Source organism: Mycetomoellerius zeteki, unplaced genomic scaffold (assembly GCF_001594055.1).
Source record: "Mycetomoellerius zeteki isolate Tzet28-1 unplaced genomic scaffold, Tzet1.0 scaffold382, whole genome shotgun sequence".
Taxonomy (NCBI): Eukaryota; Metazoa; Arthropoda; class Insecta; order Hymenoptera; family Formicidae; genus Mycetomoellerius; species Mycetomoellerius zeteki.
Window position 1 is genome coordinate 720,951 of NW_017257373.1, and position 23,360 is coordinate 744,310.

Sequence of the window (23,360 nt, forward strand, 5' to 3'; positions counted from 1 at the left end):
TTAAAATACATTTAATGATTTTATGAAAAATAGCCTGTAAGTAAAAAAACAGAAAAAATATATAAAGAAAAGTAAAACATATTTGATTTACATAACGAAATTTATATAACGAAAAGTAAAATATATTTGAATTGTGTGTTTATTGCTTTTCTCAAGTCTCTTTGCATATAACTTAATGATTTTTTAATAGCTTGGATACCTTATAGAAATGTTAAAAATGAGTTGGATTTAATCTTAATGTAAACGTGATGTCAACGCAAAAAAATGCAATTAAAATATTCCTCACTCGTAAAAAGAAGTCCTATCTCTCTTCGTTCGATTCGTTGGGTCGAAGCTGAGGAGTCGAACCGTAGAAACGAAATGAAGGCGTCGGGCAAATTGCGATGAGCTCGAAATAAGATCGTAACTTTTACCGTCCACTTCCATTGCACGGAGGCGGAAAACGATCCTCCCTCGCTATTGCGAAGGTCATTCGCCCGGTGCCCCAGAGCGATCTAAATATTCAGATCGCTGGGCGCAACGGCGGTCTGAAATCCCCTCGGCTTTCCTCCTTACCCCTTTCTCTCTTTTTTCTCTCTTCCTCTATGTCGGGAAATTGCAACGAAATGCGGGCGAAAAGACGGCAGCGATCCGTACTCGTTTAAATACCTTAATCCAAGAGCACCGATGCGATTCACGTGCAAATCCTTCGGGGTCACGTGCGGCAACGTAGTCGGCATCGAACATCTCGGTACGAAAAGTGATTTTTCGCTCGACTCGGATTTTCTGGGGAAAAAGGCGCGGCTGCGAAGATTATTTTGCGACGATCGATACGTTAGTAACGCGAGAAATATGTGCCCGCTGGAGGTATCGTTATTCCTCCTCCATCATCGGCGTTTTATGATACGGCTGCGGTTGCTGCAGCTGTTACAATATATCTATCGGTACTTTCGTATCGATAACTCTATGCCATTCTTTTTCGCGGCCGCTCCGCAAACCATTTTCCAGCGTAATGAATTCCGACATCCCGACATCCGCCACCGCTGGGCGTGAACGAAGGGCTTGTAGCAATAACACGCTAAATTACACACGATACCTAAATTGGTAGTGAAGCAACTAAAGAGCTCGTAAACGAAAATTATTATCTGGAATTTTAAATTTATTTCACGATATGCCATACAATTTACTAAAAGAATTACGAGAAGTTTTGCGTTGAGACTGAAACCACATTTGTCAGTCCTTCGCGAGTCCAAGTTTCATTGAAAAACTGCCTACTGAAATTGATGTTCTTATCGTCTTAGTGCGAATTTTTGCTGGAAATCTATCTGTATTTATTGTTTATGGTTAATATTTCTCCATGATTGATCTGTCCCCATGATTGATTTATCTCTATATCAAAGTAATTAATATTGTTTTTAATTAGTATTGTTTTTAAAATTTCAGTCTTTGAGGAAAAGAATTAATGAATATAAAGTTAATAACGCTCTCTTTTCTGTTCAATTTATGAATCATTATCGTGGATTCGCAAAATTAGTATTAAAATAGCATAATATGCTTAAATAAACAACAATAATAATTATAATGAGAGTCAGCGACGATAAACGGCGCAATTTCTTAGTGAATAATTAATACTCAGGGATTGGATTGATATCTTCTTTATTTGAACGTTTCAATTCTCTTTGGAGTCCTCCTCAGCAAGAAAGAAGACATCAATCCAATCTCTGAGTATTAATTATTCACTAAGAAATTGCGCCGTTTATCGTTACTGACTCTCATTAGCCTACTCTATTTATTTTTATATATGCTTAAATAATTAATATAAAAATGCCAGATTCGAAAAATACAAAGATAATTTTAAAAACGTCATGTCTTTTTTTCTATTCTTCTCTTTCTTATAATATCTTTGACCGAGATGTGCAGAGAGTTATTCTGTTGCACCTGTCGTAAATCTATAACCTCGGGCGCGACCGTAATAACAAGAGTAACCACCCATGTCAAATGACGCCGCTAGTGACAGAAGGTGCAATTACTGGGAATCGTTCTGAAAAAAGGAAAGAAGCGCCGACATGAACCCGCCAGCAAATCCAGCTTTTTCTCAACTCCCCTGAAAACGAATGGTTCGTAATTTGCTGAACAGCTAGTCGTGTATAAATCGATGAAAATTATCTGGGTTATACTTCAAATCTATCTGCGAACAATCTCGCTTCGAAAATGTGTTTTTTCTGTGTTGAACGTAACCTTCGTTATCTTCCGTTTTTTTCTCACAAAGAGGAACGTGACATTTTCGTCAAATAGTCTAACGGTTGATGCACAGAAAGAACACTTTTGTTAAAATATTTAAAAATTTAGCTAAATGCGGATTTAAAAATAATTTTATTGAATTATCAAAATAATTATGTAGCTCAAGCTGATTATTAGAATGTTATAATTTTTTACAGCTTATCATGCTTGAATTTTCTCATAATTACTTTAAAGGTTCAACAAAATTAATTTCAGACAGTATCTACCTAAATTTTTAGATGTTTCAGCAAAAACGTTTTTTCGCGCGATAAGAATGCCTCCATTCAAAAATTTTTTTTCTAAAATTAATATTATTTATTACTTTATATTTTATAATTATAAATTTTATTTATTATTTAGCTTTCTCGTAAAAAATACATTACGGAAGCTAGAATGAACTATTCTATTGCACACAGTTGGAAAAAATGTGTTGAATTTAACATAAATCGCATGTCCCAAACGGTCTATTCAAATTTTTGGATTAATTTTACACAAGATGAATATGTTAGAAGACAATAAATATTATGTAAGAGAATAAATACAAAGAAAAATAACATCGATTGTAAACCGTGGGGACATATTTTTTTTTTTAATTAACATTTATGATATGTTAAATTAATACACATTTCATTCATTTGTCTTAGAATTTACGTTTTAAAACACATTATTTTTATATTACTCGTTCACTTACTCATAAATTGTGTCATTTTGACACTAAGAAACATTGAATATCAATTTCATAAAAAACCTTTAAATAACATAATCACATTATGTTACAATAAATTAACACAAACTGTTAACACAAACGTGAGTGGACCGTTTCCAACACAAATACACGAATTTTTTTACTGTGCATGTATAATTATAATGCATAGATATAACGCGGAATATATAAATTAATAAAATCTGAATAGCAGTCCTATACAACGTCTAACATGATATACTTCGCGAGAAACACGCAAGCCGCGTGTATTATAGCATTGAACTATATCGTACTATAGACGTGACGGCACAATGGCGACGAACAAGATATAAGCGAACATCGAACAACGTCTTGGCCAAGTTATGGCGTAGAGGAAACTTAATCTTTATCTTAATAATCTTTCCATTCTCTCCCGCCCTCCTGATCTTAAGTGCACTTCGGCATTCGTAAGAATACATCCACTCGTCGTTCATTATCTTTCGCGAATGATGCCCCGCACGCGAATTCTCTATGCAACCAACAAAAGGACATTTCTTGATATCTCGCGCCCGCCTGAGCGAGCACTTGCTTTAATTAATTTCGTAGCGGCAACTAAGACCGAAGAGCTTATAACGAGCTTTTCCATGCACTCCAGGGAGTCCTTCTCTTTGGCTTTCCTAGAACTCGCCCCTTATATATCATCACGGCTGTCTTCGTATATCGAGATTCGAGAGAGCATCTCCACACACACATACACGCACACTTCGTTGCACGGATATCACATTGTTGGAGCATGAGACTGCCGCACCTGAGGCGTATCTCGGTGGAAAGCTAATGAAGTGCAAAGTTTTCCACGTAGACTATCAGCTTTTGCTCGCTCGCTGCGATATGTCCTCGTTAATTAGAGGGGTTACAATCTACCGTTTCCATTCGGATGCGTTGACATCAAACTAACAACCTGACTCTTCTCCCTTTGCTATCCTGCGAGAAACAAAGCTTCAACGATTTCGTTGTTAAAATTAAAATAAAGAGTGCAGTGATCTATTTCCTCCAGAAAACGTATAAATACAAGTGTATTTTATCGCTCATATATTAGCCGACGACAGAGTAGCTATTATTTTAATATAGTTTCCTTTTTGACTTACATAAATAAACTCACTAAATTATTAAAATGTTTAAATCTTGGCGTAAAACTTTGAAAATGCAAATAAGCCAGAAATAAAATTATTACAAAAATAAAAAAAACAAAATATGATATATTAATCTAAATACACTTGAAGCAGAATTTTTACATTAATAAAAATTTTTTATGACATGTTGTAAGGCAATTCAGAATAATATTTATTTGAATGTATATGTATAAAAACTGAAGAATAATCACTCTAATTTTTAGAGAAGAGTACACTCGCTCGAGATAGTTATAAGAAGAAACGTTCTATTTTTAATACGTATCAGATCTTGCGAAGATGCCAAAGTTGAAGAGCTATATTGGTGTCTTAAAGTTCGTTCAACTACTCAGTGTCCCGAGAGACAAGATACTTCTACAATACATTGCGGCTCATCGCCATTGTCTTCAAGATGGTAGTCTCCATTATCATCAACGTGATGTATTATAAGAAAAACAATGAAGAAAGATTTATCTTAACCAAAAGTAGAGTCCCTTACTCGTACAAGCCATTCTCTACCTAATTCACTCTTAAGCTGAAGCGTAATGAGCTCTGATCTAATCTAATTCCATCCAATCTTCCTCCGGCTATAGATACATCCCAGCTATTACAGTTCTCTGATTACTCAACTATAGACTTTGTATGCACTTGCCTGTTAGAATTACTCGCCCCCTTCCATCCATGCATTGAAAAGACGCAGTCAATCGTGTCATCGTCCTCGACTATTTTGAATCTCAGTCGCTGGAGAGTCATTTTGAATATTCAGTATTTGATAACAAAATATTAAGAATACCTATTAAAATTGGCAGAAGTAAAATTTGAAAAATTTTGAAGATATTTATTTTATCCTAATTTTAAAAGTGACATCGGATTAATACTATTAAAATAAAACCAAACGATAGGAAAAGAGTTAAATACTCTAAATATGGAGTTCATATGTTAGCGATGGATATATCTTCCGCCATTAAATCCGGAATATGCAATGGAGTTAGTTTCAAACACTAAGCAAACACTTCTACTACTTTGAGACATATATCGACCGTTCCTGAGTGCATTTCTAACTCAACAACTTGCAGTGCACAAAGTGCACGGGTGCTACGGACCATTTTGCAGCATCTGAGCACAGCTACACTGACGTCACAATTCTCGAGTGATGCCATTAAATTTCCTCAACAATTAACTACATATTATCGATTAAATTATAATTAAATAAAAATCATAATCTTTATTCGCACATAGATTCTTCAAAAGTTTAACGTATATCTCGAACATGTTTCTTTCACTGCGATCTTACTTTTAATTTTTTTAAATCTTATTCTTGATTTGCTAAAAAACATAATTTATTTTCTGAACTCTTCTCATATATTATTTTATTTTAAATATTGTAGCATAAACATGTAATAAATGTCATAAATTTTTTTAAATATTAAAAATTAATACTATTTAAATATAATTAAATTAACGTTTTTAAATAATAAAAATATTAATATTATTTAAAATCTACACTACACAACTACTGTAGTAAATTTATTTTCTAAATTTTTCTCGTATATTATTGTAAATATTTTAGCATAAATATATGAAATATTTTAGCATAAATATATGAATATTGTGAACTTCTTCAAATATTAAAAATTAATATATATTAATTATTTAAAAGCGCGATGTTATTTATACAACTATTGTAAATAATTTGACAATTACAATCATCTCTGCAGCACTCTTATATATTCCCCATTATATTTTATAATTTAAGAAATATAAGTGTGAACATTTTCGCTTTTATACATACGATAGTAACGATTGCAGCGATAGCGAATGGATGACATTAAAAGTTTTGAATTGTTGAATGAAATACCAATCGCTTTCTGTTTCAAGGGACAGTTCGATCGTTGCTCGCATATTAAACTGTGTCCCCTTTTATATTTGGCTTCTGCGAATATTGAAATAACCAAATCGATGAAACAGAGAGGAGATCGGTTTTTGATTTCCACGTTTTTATTAGATTTTTAATAATTAACTTGAAAAATATACGCTATCCACGGTACTGTATTTTTCAAAAAAGTAGTAAACGTTTTGTCGAGTGTCGAGTGCTTTAGAGCTTTGTTACTCCTCGCTCGTGTATTTAATGGCTGCCATTACAGATTTCAATTAACCGGAAATTTCACTAATCGCTTGTTTGGCTACGGAATTTGGTTAAAGGCTAATTTGTCAACCGGAAATTAACTGGTACAGAAATTAACATAGTTTGTGTACTAGTACGAATTAAACTTCTCAAAAATAATCAGAAATGTCCATCAAATAAACTTTTTGCTAATAAAAAAATAAAATGCTAAAATAAAGTCTATGTCTCGATGCAATGTAGTTCAATGGAATTCATCAAACATACAGTACGTATGTTTATAAACTTGTAGCAATAGAAATAAAATTTATATTTTCCCTTTGTCGCGGATTGTCGAGAGTATAACATTAATCATTCAACATACACTACAACTTCTGAATACTCAATCAGCAAATTTCTCTCGTGTTACAGATACGCTGAGTCTAGGAGATCGGACGATAGATAACATGGACAGACACGCGATCCAGACCAGACCTCGGCAACAAATGCTGGATCATTCTTCCGGCCCGAAGTCGAAACCGGAACCCACCTTCGACTTCTCACAGAATACCAACGTGACGGCCCTGATTGGAAAAACTGCATACCTCACGTGCCGAGTTCGCAATCTAGGCGACAAGACCGTAAGAACCTTCATTACATTGCCTTGTGAATTATAAATTACGAAACAAAGATATCATCTACATAATAGGAGCGTTCACCCTGCTTGGAATATTTCTTGCAATTGTTATATTGAATAGACAAGAATCTTCAATTTATAAGCGGAATTATTTTTCATTTTACAATTAGGAATTATTAAACAAATTTCTTGAAGCACTATTTCTTCTTGTTATACATTTAAATTAAGTTTGTGAAGGCATTTAAACTATCGTCAAATACACACAAACTTTTTCTCTCTCACACAAAGGGTAGACAGGAAACCGATCTCCATAAAGGGATTTTAGAAGAAACGACCTGCAGGAAATAATCGAGTTGCGCAGAGTCGATTGAGCATTAATTGACCTTAGAAGTAACTGGAAACTCAATTTTATCGTAGACACAATACTATTATTACAATCTCTATTAAAAGGAACGATTAGAACTATGAGGTGGTCGAATTGATCGAATTTGCACACATCATTACCGATGTAATCTTTCATGTGTACCGACGATTGTTCTAAAATATATTCAGTTTCATTGTTTATTTCAAATAAATGCATCCTTTGAATATCACATGTCGATTCATATTCATTTTAATACAGTATTTTCCTTCATGTAAACCAGGGATTTAGTTACTCTGTTCTAACGATGACAATAGAGATCCTTGTAGCAACAGTAACTTAAAACCGATTTCACTCTTTATGAAAAATAATAGAAAAGTTATAGAAAAGAAGAGAACTGTTTGACAAAAGTAAAACATTACACAAGATTTTGCAAACCTCTCCGGAGAAATTACAATGGATTTCATATTGAATTGGAATGAACCATTGGAACTTTCCTTTAATAAAAAAAAGTCGTTAATAGTTCTCGAACTCTAAGTAATTGAAAATATTAAAGCTCCCTCAACTTAAATTAAATTATTCACACTTCAGTGGTAGAAACAGTTAACAAAACTTTATTTTATATTTTCTTCAGTAATATTTTAGGAAGTTTCTGATATAACCATTGAGAATAAAAATTAAAGATTAAGAATCTAACAAAAAGAAGATAGCACTTCATTAAACTCTCATCGAGAACTAATTAATTAAACATAAGATGCAAATGAATAAAATATCTTGAACTTGAATAATATATCTTTTAGGAATTGTTTTATTAAAAACAATATTTTATTGTATTTAATTGTCACGGAATAATTAAAACGATAAAACAATTAAAACAAGAGAAAGAGAGAAACAGAGAGAGAGAGAGAGAGAGAGAGAGAAGACTAAATTGAAACACTATTGTGCAACGTCTGCAAAAGCGTCGTCGCAATAAACATGTATAGACGAAAAAATTTGATTTTCTTTATTGTTTTGTTGCGTTACGTAGTAACTATGTTTAATGATAGAATTAGGATTTCGCTGAAAAATTTTTCCGCATTTCTGTTTTCTCACAAAGCAATTTAATTATTCGCGCACTAGTGGTTAAGCTATCGCAACGCGAAAGTCAATTTACGAGTTAGTTTAGTTTTCCCTGAGGCTACTTGTTGCAAAGCCAATAAGTAAGTATTGCTAAAGTAAGTATGAGCAAGTATTACTAATTCACTCTAATATCTTAAAAATATGTGTAAATTGTTTCGTATTCTCTACATTTCATAAATTATTTTCCTTTCTTTGAAACGTTTTGAAAACGTTTATTATGTTTAATTCTATGGGAAGAAAAGTAAATTATTCTAACGTCACTTCTAATGTTACACTAAACATAATCAGAATAAGAACTTCGTTGCTCGTATTAAATGAATAAAAATATACAGGATGATAAATACTGTATATATCGAAGAGATTTGTTTCGGCCATTTAAAATAGCAATAAAATTACTTTCTCTTCTGGATATATTGCTGATGTTTCTTTTCTACGAGATTTATATTTATACGTAAAATAATAAATATGAAACTTGGAAACAGATAGTCAGGACGTGATCAATTTTGTAAACATTTATGTAGGTCACCAGACATAATATCACTTGATTTTATTTCGTAAAGTTGTATCAAATAACTATCAATTGCTACCGAATATTGTAACAATAAAAAAGAAAACAAGAATTTGTATCACTTTTCAATCAAAAATTGCAGGAATGTCGCTTCAAAAATAATGTTTGCCAGAAAAGTATTAAATACTTCTATGATATTATAAATATTTAATAAAATAGTTCTTAACTTAAAATAGAAATACTAGTATTTATTACATTTTATTTTTCCTTATTATGTTATTCGGTTTAAAAGAAAATATACAGGATATTTTTTCCTTTTAATGAAAACTTTGCAACATTTGCAAAAGAGTTCAGTAATACTTAAAATATTTAAAAAATTGAAAATAATTGAACAATTTGTAACACTATCAAATCTGTCTTCTAATGTATTTTTTTAATAACACAAAATACTTTGCGAGAGGAAATGTATTTTATAAATATAAATAAATCTAATACATATATTCTACCAATATTGCACGTACATTGTATTTCACATTTTCGCTACTTAACTGAAGGCATGCATACAATCGAATGTTTCAGGAAACGCACAATACTGAAATTATCTTCATTCAATGTTGATAGATTAAATTCCGATACACACTTGATGCAACGTGATATCAAAAGGGGAGAGAGAGCTTTTAATCGTATTTCGTGATACAAACGCCCGTCTGATTAGCGCGCTAACGCTATCGGATTATCAGGAGAAAAACAACAAAATTCCACGCAATGCAGCTCGTATGGATATTAAAAAAAAAGTCAAAGAGGCGAAATTACTGAAGTAAAAATACAATATTCTACAAAATAATAAAGCAATAAAAATGTAATTAAAAAACAGTAGAATTATTTGTACTTTCATTATTAACACAAGAATTTGTGATGTGTCTCTTTGCCAACAATTTTACGAATTACAATTTCGTGCAGAAAACCTTTTCTCCTTTATTCATTATTTAGATATTTTAGATCTGCAAACAGAAAACCACACGGACAAAAAACAAAACACTCATAGCACACATCGTGTACGTTTACTTTGATCATTTTATTTAAATTAAAATGCCTGTGTTTTAAATTTTTACAACCAAAGCAAATATTTTGCAACTCTTTATAATTAAAAAATTTCAATAAATTAATTCAATGATTATTTTCAATATTAGTCGAGAGACTATAAATAAAGATTTGTTTTGATTGATTTTTACTTGCATGAGATTTCGAATGACATCGAAGAATATTGTAAAATTCTAAATGACATTTGCGAAGGCACGTTTTTTGTGCCATCATATTCAGGCTGGAAATGTATTCTGACGTGCGTCACGAGGCATCTTTCAACGCGCGTATGTTAACAATTATTGTGTCGATATCGAACGAGATAACAGTTAGTATATACATGACAAAAAGAAAAATATTTTACGAATAAAGCTACAAATAAACCATTGATTCCGTGAGACGAATCAGCAAAAAAACATCAACTAACAAAATAGATAACCATACGCTTAACAATCAGTACAAAAGTGCTCATAAAAAAGAGACGATTATAAAAATAGAATGAACCCTTGCATTTTTGTCGTATATCCCATAGGGGTGAGCTTAATATTAACACTAAAATACTGAAATCATAACACGGTATTAATATAATATAAAGACATATAATAGAATGGTTGCAAATTACCCCCACCTCTATTTTTTTTACTTCTGCAGTGTAAATTCCCGCATGGTATAAATACCAGAACCCCATATATGTATAATCAATAGAAATGGAACATAAAAATTTTTAATTACGTTTTAAGCTAGGATTATTATCTTTTGAATTAAAAAAATATAATAATGATTTAATGAGTCATTAACAGAGAAAGGGGTGGAAAACGTTCGCAATCTTCTTGCGCTTTCTGTAAGCAAAGGCATGCACCCGGCTAACTCATCTTACAGGCAATATGAGAAACCATTTGCCACACGTTACGCTCACTTTGGTTTCACTTAACGTTCGACATTCATCATTGCCGACGTCTTCTTGCAGTTTTCGTGCGGATGCAGTGTTTCCTCTCCGTTCCTCGCGCCGCCGGCGCGTCCGCGAGTCGCCCCATTCGTCCCGATGGATAAGTTGGGAAGTGCTAAACTGCTTTTGTTCCCATGCAATAGCTACCGCTAGCCAGACACCGCGAAAGACGTAAACTTCGTTGAGTAAATACGCTAAGTGGTGCCAACGCTGGGCACATATGTAAACGGCATTTGCACCGCGCGTATATACGTGCGCAACGTGGGAAACAGTGTGCCGAACCGACACACTCCTGACCTCGCCCGGTTTATATACGAGGTCGAAGCTCTGTGAAAATATCGACGAACAGCCAAGCCGCTCACACTCCTAAAGACCAACCCTTCCGGTAGGGGAAAAGGCGGAGGGTTGAAATTTCCCGCATTCCCCGGACGCGCACCCCGGCGTGCGAAAACCTCGACGTTAATATGCGTCGAACTTACCGTTACCGCGAATTCCAATGTTATGGTTTTGCTTCCATTGCCTCGCGATTGCTTTCGGGATGGATAGTTGACAGGCGATAACAATAAATTATTTTAACACGAGTGTTTTGCGCGTATGATTTTTCGAGCACTATGATTTAGGAGCATTATGATTTAGTGATGCATATATATATATATATATACAATAATGTACGATCGAAAACGTGTAGAAGATATACAAGTTCAAGGTGCACTGAAAGCATTTGTGTACATTTCTCTAATTAAATTCTAATCAATTCGGCATATATTAATGCGTTTAATAATAAAATAAATAACAAGCATAATTTTCAACTGATAATCAAACTTGGAAATTATTGAGCGAAAAATGCCATTTAATTTTTCAAAGAGAGAGAGAGAGAGAGACAGAAAAAGAGAGAAAACTATGACGTTTCATTAAAACATGTATGTATATATTTTACTTCGATAAACATTAACGCATTTAGTAATAAAATGTATAACAAGCATAATTTTCAGTTGATTAAATTTAATAACATGAAAATCGTTGAGATGAAAATGTCAATTATAATCTTAATCTTTTTTTAGTGAGAGCGAGAATATAACGTTTCATTAAAACTTTGTGTGTTATACACACATACATACACACGCATATGGCGCATTACACCTAAAAATGTGAATCGTTTGGGATTTTTAAAATCATGAAAACTTGTTAGTGCACATATTTGTATAAAATTGATTGTCAAAGAATATATATCTGAAAAAAATTTCTGATTGAAAATGGACAAATCGGAATTTTTTGTTTAAATTTATTTAGAATTTTAGTTGAGATAACCGGAATTCGGTTTATACAATTTTTGGTAAAATCTACTAGAATTCTTATTTTTACGAGAATAATTATATCAATCGGAATTCTAGTTATCTCAACTAGAATTCTAGTAGATTCAACCAAAAAATTCTGATTCGTACATTTTCTACCAGAATTATTATTTAATCTAACCAGACTATTTTTCTCAGTGTTGTATCCAATATTAATTAATTAATCACACATTAATGCAGTAAATAATAAAATATATAACAAGTATAATTTTCAGGTAATTAAACTTAATAATATGAAAATCGTTGAGACGAAAATGTCAATGTCGTAATTTCTTTGAAAGAAAGAGAGAGAGAGAGAGAGAGAGAGAGAGATACAATTTATTTTTTATCATATATGATCTATTACTATATAATAACACAATTTCTTTTCGCATGCAGATTTTTTATGATTCTCTACATACTTCATATCTGAAACCTATAGGAAAATAAAAGTATTCGCTTTGTTGGAACAGAAATACATACACTTCGTTGAAAGCTCGACGAGTCTCTGCGCAATAATCCTCGGGAATATTAAAATAGACGGTGAGCTTTGATGAGAGTGCCTTTTCTTACGGTTTAACTTTTAAGTGACCGAACTTTCTTCACGAGTAAAATTTAATTTTTCGTCTCCATTCACTTATCATCGCGATGTATTCCACGAAAGAATAGATGATGTGATTAAACCGGTCCTTTTATTGTACCTATTTGAAATGATAATTACAATTTTAGACAGACACTCGGTGTGGTGTTCTTACAATTAAAAATTCAGCAATGCAACGCAATTAATCTAAATTATATAAGAAATGATATTTTAATTGTACAAACTGATCTTTAGTGCAAATTCGTATCACTTCGTAATTTTATATTTATAGCATCTGCAATACGTAGCATAAATCGCTTAGGATTAATTCAATCCAAAGTTTAATAATATCGTGCGCGAGAGATGACTCGTTAATCTTACCTTCAAGGTAAAAAAGTTAGTCGCGCGAGAAAAAATGCATAGGGCTGAAATGTCAGAAAGGTGTCTCTAAGATAATATTATTTTTGAAGAATTTCCGAGAGGATCTCGAATGTAAGACGCCTGGATCGCTCCGCGTTCCGCGGAATCCTTTTATTTTCCGTTCGAAGTCTTTCCCAGAAAATCGCCGAAGACTCTCGAAGTCTCACATTCTGACGCCAACACCGCGTGAACGAGAGGCACTGGTGCCTGGGAATCTGCTTTGCGTGCGCTGGTAACGGAAGAAGCGCCCGAAACTCTCACCGGGAAACTTTCTGTATTCCTCCGCAACTTTTCTTACGTTTCGACATGGGTCGGTGGCTTTCGGCGTTCCGCGGGCAAGGAAATAGACGGATCCTCTCGTTCACTCCTTCCTTTCCAGAATCGCGGTAAAGTTGGTCAGGCGTACTGTACGAAGCACTTCATGATGCAAAAAATCCGACACGAATGGTTATCAGAGTTATCGAGATGAGCTTCCATTCCAATGAGCGTATTTTTCCGAAAGTTAAGTTACTCTTGCCGGATAGAATTTTAAAACAACGCGTTAAATTCGTGAAGTTAAATCCTATTTATATAAGACTTATTTCTATATATGTAGTTTAATTCATCACTTAAAAAATATAAAAATTATTTTGGATAAATGGAAATATAAAGAATAACTTTTTCATTATCTACTTTGTAAAAATAATATGAAAATTGGTAATTTTACTCTTTTTATTCAGAGAAGAATACATAACTAGTACTAGCAACTATAGATGACAACTATACAAGTTTTATATTATGTAGAATTAATGTACCTATATAGTTGAGAACTATTTCATAGTTATAAAATATAATTTACTCAACTATGTAATTCTATATAACGTAAGACTTAAATAGCGGATACTATATAGTTACTACTATTAAGTTTTTTTCTGAAAATTAGAATGTTTTTCAATTTGTTGGAGATCATGGTATAACTAGAAATTATTATAAAATTATTTATCGAGTAAAATAAGTAAAAGATGTAAAATATAATTTACATATACATAATATACAAAAGGTTTTTAGCTCTCAAACTAATTCAAAGACTTATTGTTAGACAAATATCAGGAGACACGGTAATGTCTCGTGCTAAGAGCATAAATAATACTTTAAATCTCTTTAAATATACTGAAAAAATCTCACATAATAAATTACTATTGTAAGTGTATAAATAAAAAAAAATATCTTTCATTTAAAAGAAGATAATAAAAAAAAATTTGTTTAATTCTTAAACCAATTCAAATATACTTAGAGAGAAATAAATAATACGTTAAAAGCTCTTTAATATTCATCTTTAAATACTGAAAAAAATCATTATAAGTTATTAAGTACAAGTTAAAAAATAACTTTTATGTAAAAGAAAAAATAATAAAAAGATTACATGCGTTATATAGGAAGCACATGATATTGAGATCACTCAATTGTTTAAATGAAATGTAGTGTAGTCAATAAAAGACAGCTCGAACACTTCGTATATTGACTATCGGTTTATCATTTATCACCATTATTGCCAACTTTGTTTGCGAAGGTATCCTGGGTCAGGCACAGGGACATCCACATCCTGACGGCGGGAGCATACACGTACACAAGTGACCAACGATTTCAAGCATTACATAGACAAAACACGGGCCACAGCAACGAATGGTCTGAGTGGACCCTCTGCATAAAGTGGGCACAGGAGCGTGACCAGGGAATCTATGAATGTCAGATTTCCACCATACCTATCAAATCGTATCAGTTTCACTTGAATGTCGTTGGTAAGTTCCACATATCTTATTAAATTTAATCTCACTCATCGTATTGCGTGCGTTCTACCATTCGATGAAATTCCCAAAACGCTTTTGGTACGCGTTTCAGCTTCAGTCCGCGTAATATCGGTTCGCGTAATATCGAAGCGGCATGCTCGCTTTTAGCTTTAAAAAAAATTCCATTTCTGCTCGCAACGAGATTGAATTAATATTATGATTAATAAAAGAATAGAGAAAAAGAGTAAATTAACAGACTAAACGTAAAAAAATAAACGTAAAAAAATTTGACATTATTCGTTGTGATCGAATATTAACCGATATACCAGAATGTGTGAATTATATATTATAGCTTCAATGCAGCGCTTTCGTTCATTAAAATATTCAGAGGTTATGACTCTCAGTAAATTTAACGAGAAAGGTTACGCTTGATGAAAATTCAATTTAACGATAATCCCGGGGCTGAATCTAACGCTAGAAGAGGCAAACGTCGACGGTGTCACCCTCATTATTTCAATTACCCTAACTTACATGGCATTTATTATGAAACTTCACATCTCATTACTTCTCACGGATCACGGGGTGGCTTTAAAGATATCTCGTTCTTCTCGTTCGCTAAACACCGTTTCCTGTCACGTACGGATCTTTGAGTTTATCCAAGTCGAGATGGATGATCAAGAGGGAGTGGGAGTGGGCGAGATAGGGGCACGGGAAGAATGAGGGGAACGGAAGGAAAGGGATAAAGAAGACGAAAGAAAATTTTTTTTATCGCAGTACCTACAGCGACGATACTGGGCGGCCCCGAGTTGTACGTCGGTGCAGGCAGCACGATAAACCTGACGTGTGCCATACGCTTCAGCTCGGAGCCACCAGCCTACATCTTCTGGTACTACAATGAGAACGTCCTGAGCTACGACAGTCCCAGGGGCGGCGTCTCCGTGATAACCGAGAAGGGTGGTGACGTCACTACCTCCTGGCTTCTCATTCAAACGGCGCAGCCCTCGGACTCTGGGGAGTACAGCTGCAAACCCAGTAACGCCAATACGGCGTCCATCAGGGTTCATGTCCTAAATGGTGAGTCTTTGCTTCTATGAATACGTCGGCTTCGTCTTCATCGATGCATTTTACGAGCGACATGAGACAACAACATGTCATATATTTTCAGCAGAGGCTCCGCTCGTCATTTCTTTATCAACTGTAAAAAAAATTTTACCTTTCTTATATTTATTTGAAGTTTCTTTTTAAAACGGTGAACATATTTGTCATTTATTTAAACAACGAATTAACCAACCGCTGGGATTAATTAATATACATATATACAGAAAGAACTTTGCTGAAATATCTCAAAATTCAGATAAATACAGATCTGAAAATAATTTTGCTAGACTATCAAAATAATGTTGTAGGAAACTCAAGCATAACGAGCAATGCAGCAAAAAGTTTTAACATTCTAACAACCAGCTTGAACGTCCTACATAATTATTTTGATGATTCCAACAAAGTTTTCAGATGTGTATCTAGCTAAAGGACTTCACACTAATTATATGTAAAACTGAGTCCCGGTGAAACAAATTAGTTTTCACATATAATGTAGTTTATAAATATGTGGTAAACAAAAGATTACATAAGCACAAGGTTCAATAATGAACAATTTGCAAAAATTGTGCTCACAGATCACGTTTGATATATCATAGCTCAAAAACTATCCATTATTGAGCTTTGTGTCTACGACATTTTTTGTTCGTCACATTATAATAAGATTATCGGTATGTGAAAATTAATTCATCTCCCCAAGATCTAATTTTTTATATAATTAGTATAGAGTCCTTTTTAGATATTTTAGCAAAATGGTTCTTTCTGTGTACAGTGTACATATATCGTGCATAAATCTACGTCGATTAACGAATCTTCGTGGATTTTAATTACATTGCTGGAAAGCAATTCGTAACGACGGAAGATTTCCATACCGGGCGAACTGTCCCAAATTAGCACTAAAAGATTTAAGGTAATTTCAATTACGGAGTAATAAAAATGTGCTTGTCTGGCTAAATTCTCATTCGCTCTCGACTTCGTGGAATTAATATAATTCTGTCGTGCGACGATTAAGTATCGTGTTTCGAGGCGCCAGAATTCCGAATCGACCTAGCCAATCCGCAAGCTGCAATTTCCGCCCCGAAATGAATTCCCAAAGCGTACCGGCTGTCATCGGACCTTACTTTATAGCGTACGAAATTATTTTATTAGCCATCACTGTTCCTACGCAGAAGAGCTGTTGACGTTAACTATTCACATAGTCAGTTCGTAAACCCGAGCCGTTCACGTCCACGGTCATTAAAACTATTCAGGGCTGGTAGTGAATCGGAAAAGTTTTGTATACACCGAAATGCGCGTCTAGTTTCGCTGTTCACGATTCAAACTAGAAATCGAATTTGTAAAAGGAAATACGAGGATATGATAAATAGCACCTTGCGCTAAAGATCTACATGGAAAGAACTTTGCTGAAAATTTAGTTAGATGCAGATCTAAATAATTTTGTTAAACCATCAAAATAATTATGTAAGACATTCAAGCTGACACACAGAAAAATACATACTGTGTTCAAATAATTACTCGTTTTAAGTATTTCAATAGTTTGTATTATCTGCAAATCCATCATAAGTTTATCACAAGCATTAAATTTATTCAAAATATATTCAAAATTTATATTCTGAATCTTAATAAGTTTAATACTTCTATCATGATTATTGAATAAAATCAAATTTGATTAATTTATTATAGTTATAAAGTCGATTCTTCAATAAAATTTTACAATATTCTTTAAAAAAAGTTTTTTTTTAATTTGTAACAAGTATATTTTACGACAATTTAAGACTATTATCAAGAAAATATGCTTTAAAGATAACCGTTAAAAGAAAAAACTGAGTAATCATTTTTCTTAGTAGTAGAATATTTTTAGAATTTTTTACAATATTACTCACCATGCTTAAGCGACCTATATAATTATTTTAATAGTTCAACAAAATTATTTTTAAATCTACTGCATTTAGCTAAATTTTTAAATACTTTTATAAAAGCGTTCTTTCTATGTATGTATTAATTGCAACAGTCAGTCCGTTGTTGAAATACATAAATGGCAAAATTTTTTGTAGTATTCATTATGCTTGAGCGTCTTTTATAATTATTTTAATAGTCCAATGAAATAATTTTTTTTAGATTTGTATCTAGCTTTTTAAATACATTTTTAAATACGGCAAAACCGTTTTTTCCATGTATTCTACCACATTCTCTTATGTTAGCTGTTTTTCTTCCCTCATTCTTATGGCTCACGCTTAATGACTCTTAATTCTTATCACTCTAATGGGTTTCCGGCCTCGTATACCTGTCTCGTGTATTCGCCGTAGCCGGAGAATATCAGTTTAGTCTATGCTCGCAGCTGTCCCTTCCCAGCTTTCGGCCACGTTCGAAACTTGCCGCTCTATCAAACTCTTAGCAATTATGCGGTCGCAAAGTTCACTCGCGTATACATATAAATATATATCTATGTATTATATATATGTTACCGCCCGCGTTAACAGGGCGCGAATACGAGGTACTGGTTCCGCATAATAAGGCTCTTCGTCATTCGCGACGAACGAAGGTGCTGACGGAGTTCACGAATGCTTCAATAACCCAGCTTGAATAATTTATTAATGAAGCGCATGCGGGAGGCATTGAATTATGCTCGTTATCACGACTTGTTTTTCACAACGCGACAACATCGCGCGAGCACGGATCAAATTTTCCTCGGTATTTTCGTGGATATTCCTATTATACATCTCGTTTAGTGGAATATATGAATTGCGAAATAGAGCGCGAAAATAATCCGGATATATATTGTGTCATGTATAACAAGCGACCATTTTCAAAACGTTATAAAAGTGTAACAGTATATTTTTATTTAAATTATACAATCTCAACTCTTCGGATATATTTCAACGTGAAGAGATACCATTATTCAATGATTTTTTTATTAATAGAATTAAACAAAACCTGTCATTGAAAATTTATAAACTTTTACTGCTCTCTATTAAAAATATATTGTACATGACAGAAATACGTTGTTATTGTTTAAAAATTGTGACTGGTAGTTCATATCTCATAGAGCATACAGAGAAATGAATTTGTACATATAATAATAAAAATAGTTATTTGACTTATTATTTTAAATATATATAACATTTTAAATATTTTAAATAACATTGTTATTATTTTCAGGTTATAATATTTTTTCTATAATTTTATTTTTTCTATTTGACAATTTATTTATTTAGTAAAATTTAAAAATAAAAAATATAATAAAAATTCAAATTTAATATATTTAAACGTAGAATAATAATTTTTTGTCTTTTAATAAGTCAGACTTCAATCAATTTAATTTATTAAATTCCAATTATGGATACTTGACCTTTCGTTTTAATTTTAATGTTTATGTATTGATATTTTCATTAAATCTGCATTAAGCGTACGAGTTGCATGAATTGCGAAATAAGAATTAACTATTTATAAAAATATAAAAAAAGTTTAGTGGTTTCTAGAATAAATCAAATAGGTACAAGTAAAATGCCTATATAAGTTTTCACGGTTATTGGTGCATAAATAATGTATTTATAAAGCGACAAGATACAATTTGCGAACAATTATAGACAGAGTGTACTTGTTAAGTTGTAACAACGAAGTTAACTGCGAACGTTTTGACTCTGGATTGAGTCCTTCTCATTGGCAGTGCGAAAGTCAAGTACAAACTCAGTTTGTAACAATTTCAACAATTACGGTGGCTCGTATAGAAATTTTACTTTTTATTTTTATATTTATTTTTATTTGTAATTAATTTATTGTTTATCATTTTATTCGCATCAATTATCGCGCTATACTCATATCGTCGCTTTTTTATGTTTTAATATCGTGAGTAGTATATAACTTGTTAATGAATTATATACGGTAGAATACCTCAGTGTTCAATTTCCGTTATGTTTTGACGTTCTCAATAACTCAATAACTTTCTTCGAAATGTTAGCTTGAAATCTATTGCAGCAATATCGATTAACATGTCTATTATAAAACAAAAAACCACGATGAGCAGAATAAAATAGCCTGTAAGTACGCGCTCTTAAAATTTTACCATCGAAATCCCGATCTGTCCGTAGAATACGACACCTTAAAAGCTCGCAGAAATTTACAGCTGCCCGCTTGATACCGCCTGAACGGGGCGGAAATTACTCTTCGATTCGCACACGCGTAGAACGAGGGCGCTCGCCTTAGCTGGCGCGACCGATATTCCGCATCGAAAGAAATATATAGGTCCTCCACTTCATGAAAACTTTGCCATTAGCCGCGTATCTCGGAATAATCCCTCGGAGTTCCAGTTACAACGCGTTAAAAACAATTTCGAAAAGTTCGCCTCTATATTCCACCGTTTCAGCAAGGGCCGTCGAAAAATCCTTGTGAAATTTCCTATGTCGCTATAAGAAATGCGGATGGCGGACAAACAAACGGAAACAGGGACGAAAGTTTTTCGCGTGGGCACGAAACTTGGAGAATTTATGAGGGCCGAGTCGGAAAATTCCGCGGACATTACAGGCGGTGGGGACGTCCGGAAATTGTACTTCGATTCGTTTTACGAAGTGACCGATATCCGATAGAATGTCGGATAGAGAGGACGCGCCTAATACGCCGCTTCAGCCCGCTCGAAACTTTTACAATGGGCGAAATCGTCGCGATCAACATTCCCGGCGTGGCGATCGCACGGCCCGGCGGTCCGGCAAATTGCGTGCCAGAAAACAGGATCATTTATTCGAATGTATCGTTCGTAGTTGACATTCATTAAAAAGTTTAGCCGACGCATTCCGCGACGCGGAACGAACGCGCTCACAAGCGAGCGAGCGAGCGATTCAATTAATTTCACCAGTCACACCAACGGAGAAACTTTCTTCGCGCGGTACACGTCACTAGTATTTCAATAACTTTCCATGTGAAAATATCCATAGTGGCACCAGCACGCGCTGCACGGTAAGCTCTCGTTATCCAGCTCACGCCCGGGAACTCCGAGCCGCTTCAACCCTCTCCCTCCACCATCCCCGTTTTTGCCTTTCCGGTTCGCGTGAAGTAAATTATATTCGCTGAATGAGACTTGATAGATTGATGGATGGTTTATTTATTCTCGCGGCATAAATCCCGAAGAACCTTTCGTAATAATGGTTTTACCACGTAACAGAAGCAGGAGTGACGTAATAAAAATGTATAGCTGGTTAGCCGAGTTTTAGTCAGAAAGATAATACAACACCTGTCATGATGGAAGAGAGAAAAAATAGAGAGATACCTATACTATATGTTCTTTATAATCTTTATCTCTTTTTTCTCTTCAGCGAATTACCGTAATAAGAAAAGAACGATTTTGCTGATCTAAAAATGTCTAAAATCTAAAAATTTAGCTGTAATAGATACAGAACTGAAAATAATTTTATTACATCAAAATAATTATGTAGAAATCTCAAGCATGATGAGGAATGTTACAAAAAGTTCTAATATTCTCAATCAATTTGGGAGTTCTATAAAATTATTTCGATGATCAAATAATTATTTTTAGATGTGTATCTATGAAGGACTTCATACTAATTATATGATGGAAAATGGAGTCACGATTAAACGAGTTAGTCTTCACAATATGATGACTAAAGAATGTCATAGACACGAGGCTCAATAATGGATTTTTAGTTATGGTGTATCAAAGATGCTCTATGAGTACAAATGTAACGTATAATATAGTGTAATAAACAAAAGATGTCATACATAAGACTTAATAATGGATAATTTTAGAGTTATAGTTTCTCAACGGTGTAAAATTTGTGCTCACAGAACACAAGTTTTACTTTTATTATTGAATCTTGTCTATGATATCCTTTGTTCACCATATTATAAGCTATATTATTTATGAAAACTATCTCACTGCGCAGCTACATTATGTGAAAACTAAAGCCTGCGGTGTACGATGCTTGTTTTCCTACTGGATTGCTTGCGTTTCAGTAAATTATTAGAATACCATACAGAACGCAGAATTTCTAGTAATTTACTAAAACGCAAGCAATCCAGCAAGAAAACAAACATCGCAGACTTAACTCACTATACAACTACGCAGCTACATTATGTATGAAAACTAACTTCACCGGGTTCCAATTTTCTACATGATTAGTGCGGAGTCCTTTTTAGGTACTTCCACAAAACCTTTCCGTGTAGAAATGTTAAAATGAGATTTCAGCGCTAAGACACCGCTGCCTTAACCAGGATGTCTTTGTATTACAGGCGAGCGACCGGAAGCGATGCAGACGGGGACCGCGGGGCCGATATTGTCCTCGAGTTGTCTATTGGTGTCCCTCATCATTTTGTACATATCCTCGGTGTAAACGAAAACGAAAACAACGCCAACGGCCGAAGCGGTACGTTCCTTCTGTCTACGCGAACGCGTTTTCACGTGCGTCCGCCCAGCAGACGTGATCGCGGGACAACCGCAATTTATACGGGACATGAAACGATTCCGTGAATGGACTGAGATAGAGTATGTTCAGTTGGCGCGCTGCGCATAATTCACGATGCTTTTACGAGAGGAGGGAAAACTGCCAATCAAGGAAAAATAGCGATTCTTCTTGTAAGTAGCAGCCCTCGGTTAATTGATTATTACTCCTTAAAAAGGCATCGTGAATTATAATTTATTTGCGATACGCCAGATTATGTGATGCGTACTATGTAACCAGAAAGTGCAAGACACATGAACGTTCACGAATACATGCTCCTATAAATCTGATCCTCCTGTTCTCTGACATTGAACGGGACGATGGTATTGAGTTGTTGCTCATCAATCCTATAAGAAAATGAAGAACGCTTACTTCGTGCGTCATTGATTATTGATTTCGCGCTGATCTGCACCGGAATTTAAGGCGAAAAACTCGATAATACGCGTACTTCCGTCATTTCGGTCGCGATGAAATCGCACACGTTCCCGACGCGAACGCAGTCGCGTTCGGTGAGGGAGAATTGCATCTTTCGGTAAGGAAGGTACTTATGTTAGTTAAGTAAACGTCGATGCTAATGCCGGAAGCGCGGGTGCTTCGCGGTAGATCTGGTGCACGAAATCCGCCCTCCTTCACCCACAAACGGATGAGAAGACCGCTATCGAGAGGTCGCGGGTCTCCCCTTTCCATCCCCCTACGATAATCCAAGTAATCCGCATCGCGAGAAACCGATTTACGAGAAGCGTTAAGGCGAGGAGCGATTGCCTTACGGTTTACGTTTTACGAGCAGTCGAATCATGGGAATGCAAGCTACGTGGATGGGATTCAATGGAAAATAAAACGTGACTGGAGTGCTCGATCCG

The 23,360-nt window shown here is 34.1% G+C and overlaps 1 protein-coding gene across 1 annotated transcript in view; it reads left to right on the top strand.

The window, feature by feature from the left end:
• LOC108726071 (cell adhesion molecule 2) overlaps positions 1-22,504 on the top strand; it is a 42,134-nt gene extending 19,630 nt beyond the window's left edge. The window contains exons 2-5 of the mRNA XM_018453442.1: positions 6,641-6,849; positions 14,740-14,968; positions 15,731-16,030; positions 22,292-22,504. Coding sequence (XP_018308944.1) covers positions 6,641-6,849; positions 14,740-14,968; positions 15,731-16,030; positions 22,292-22,392 — 839 coding nt within the window. The 3' untranslated portion in view covers positions 22,393-22,504. The remainder of the gene's footprint in view (positions 1-6,640; positions 6,850-14,739; positions 14,969-15,730; positions 16,031-22,291) is intronic.
• Positions 22,505-23,360: the final 856 nt, after the last annotated feature.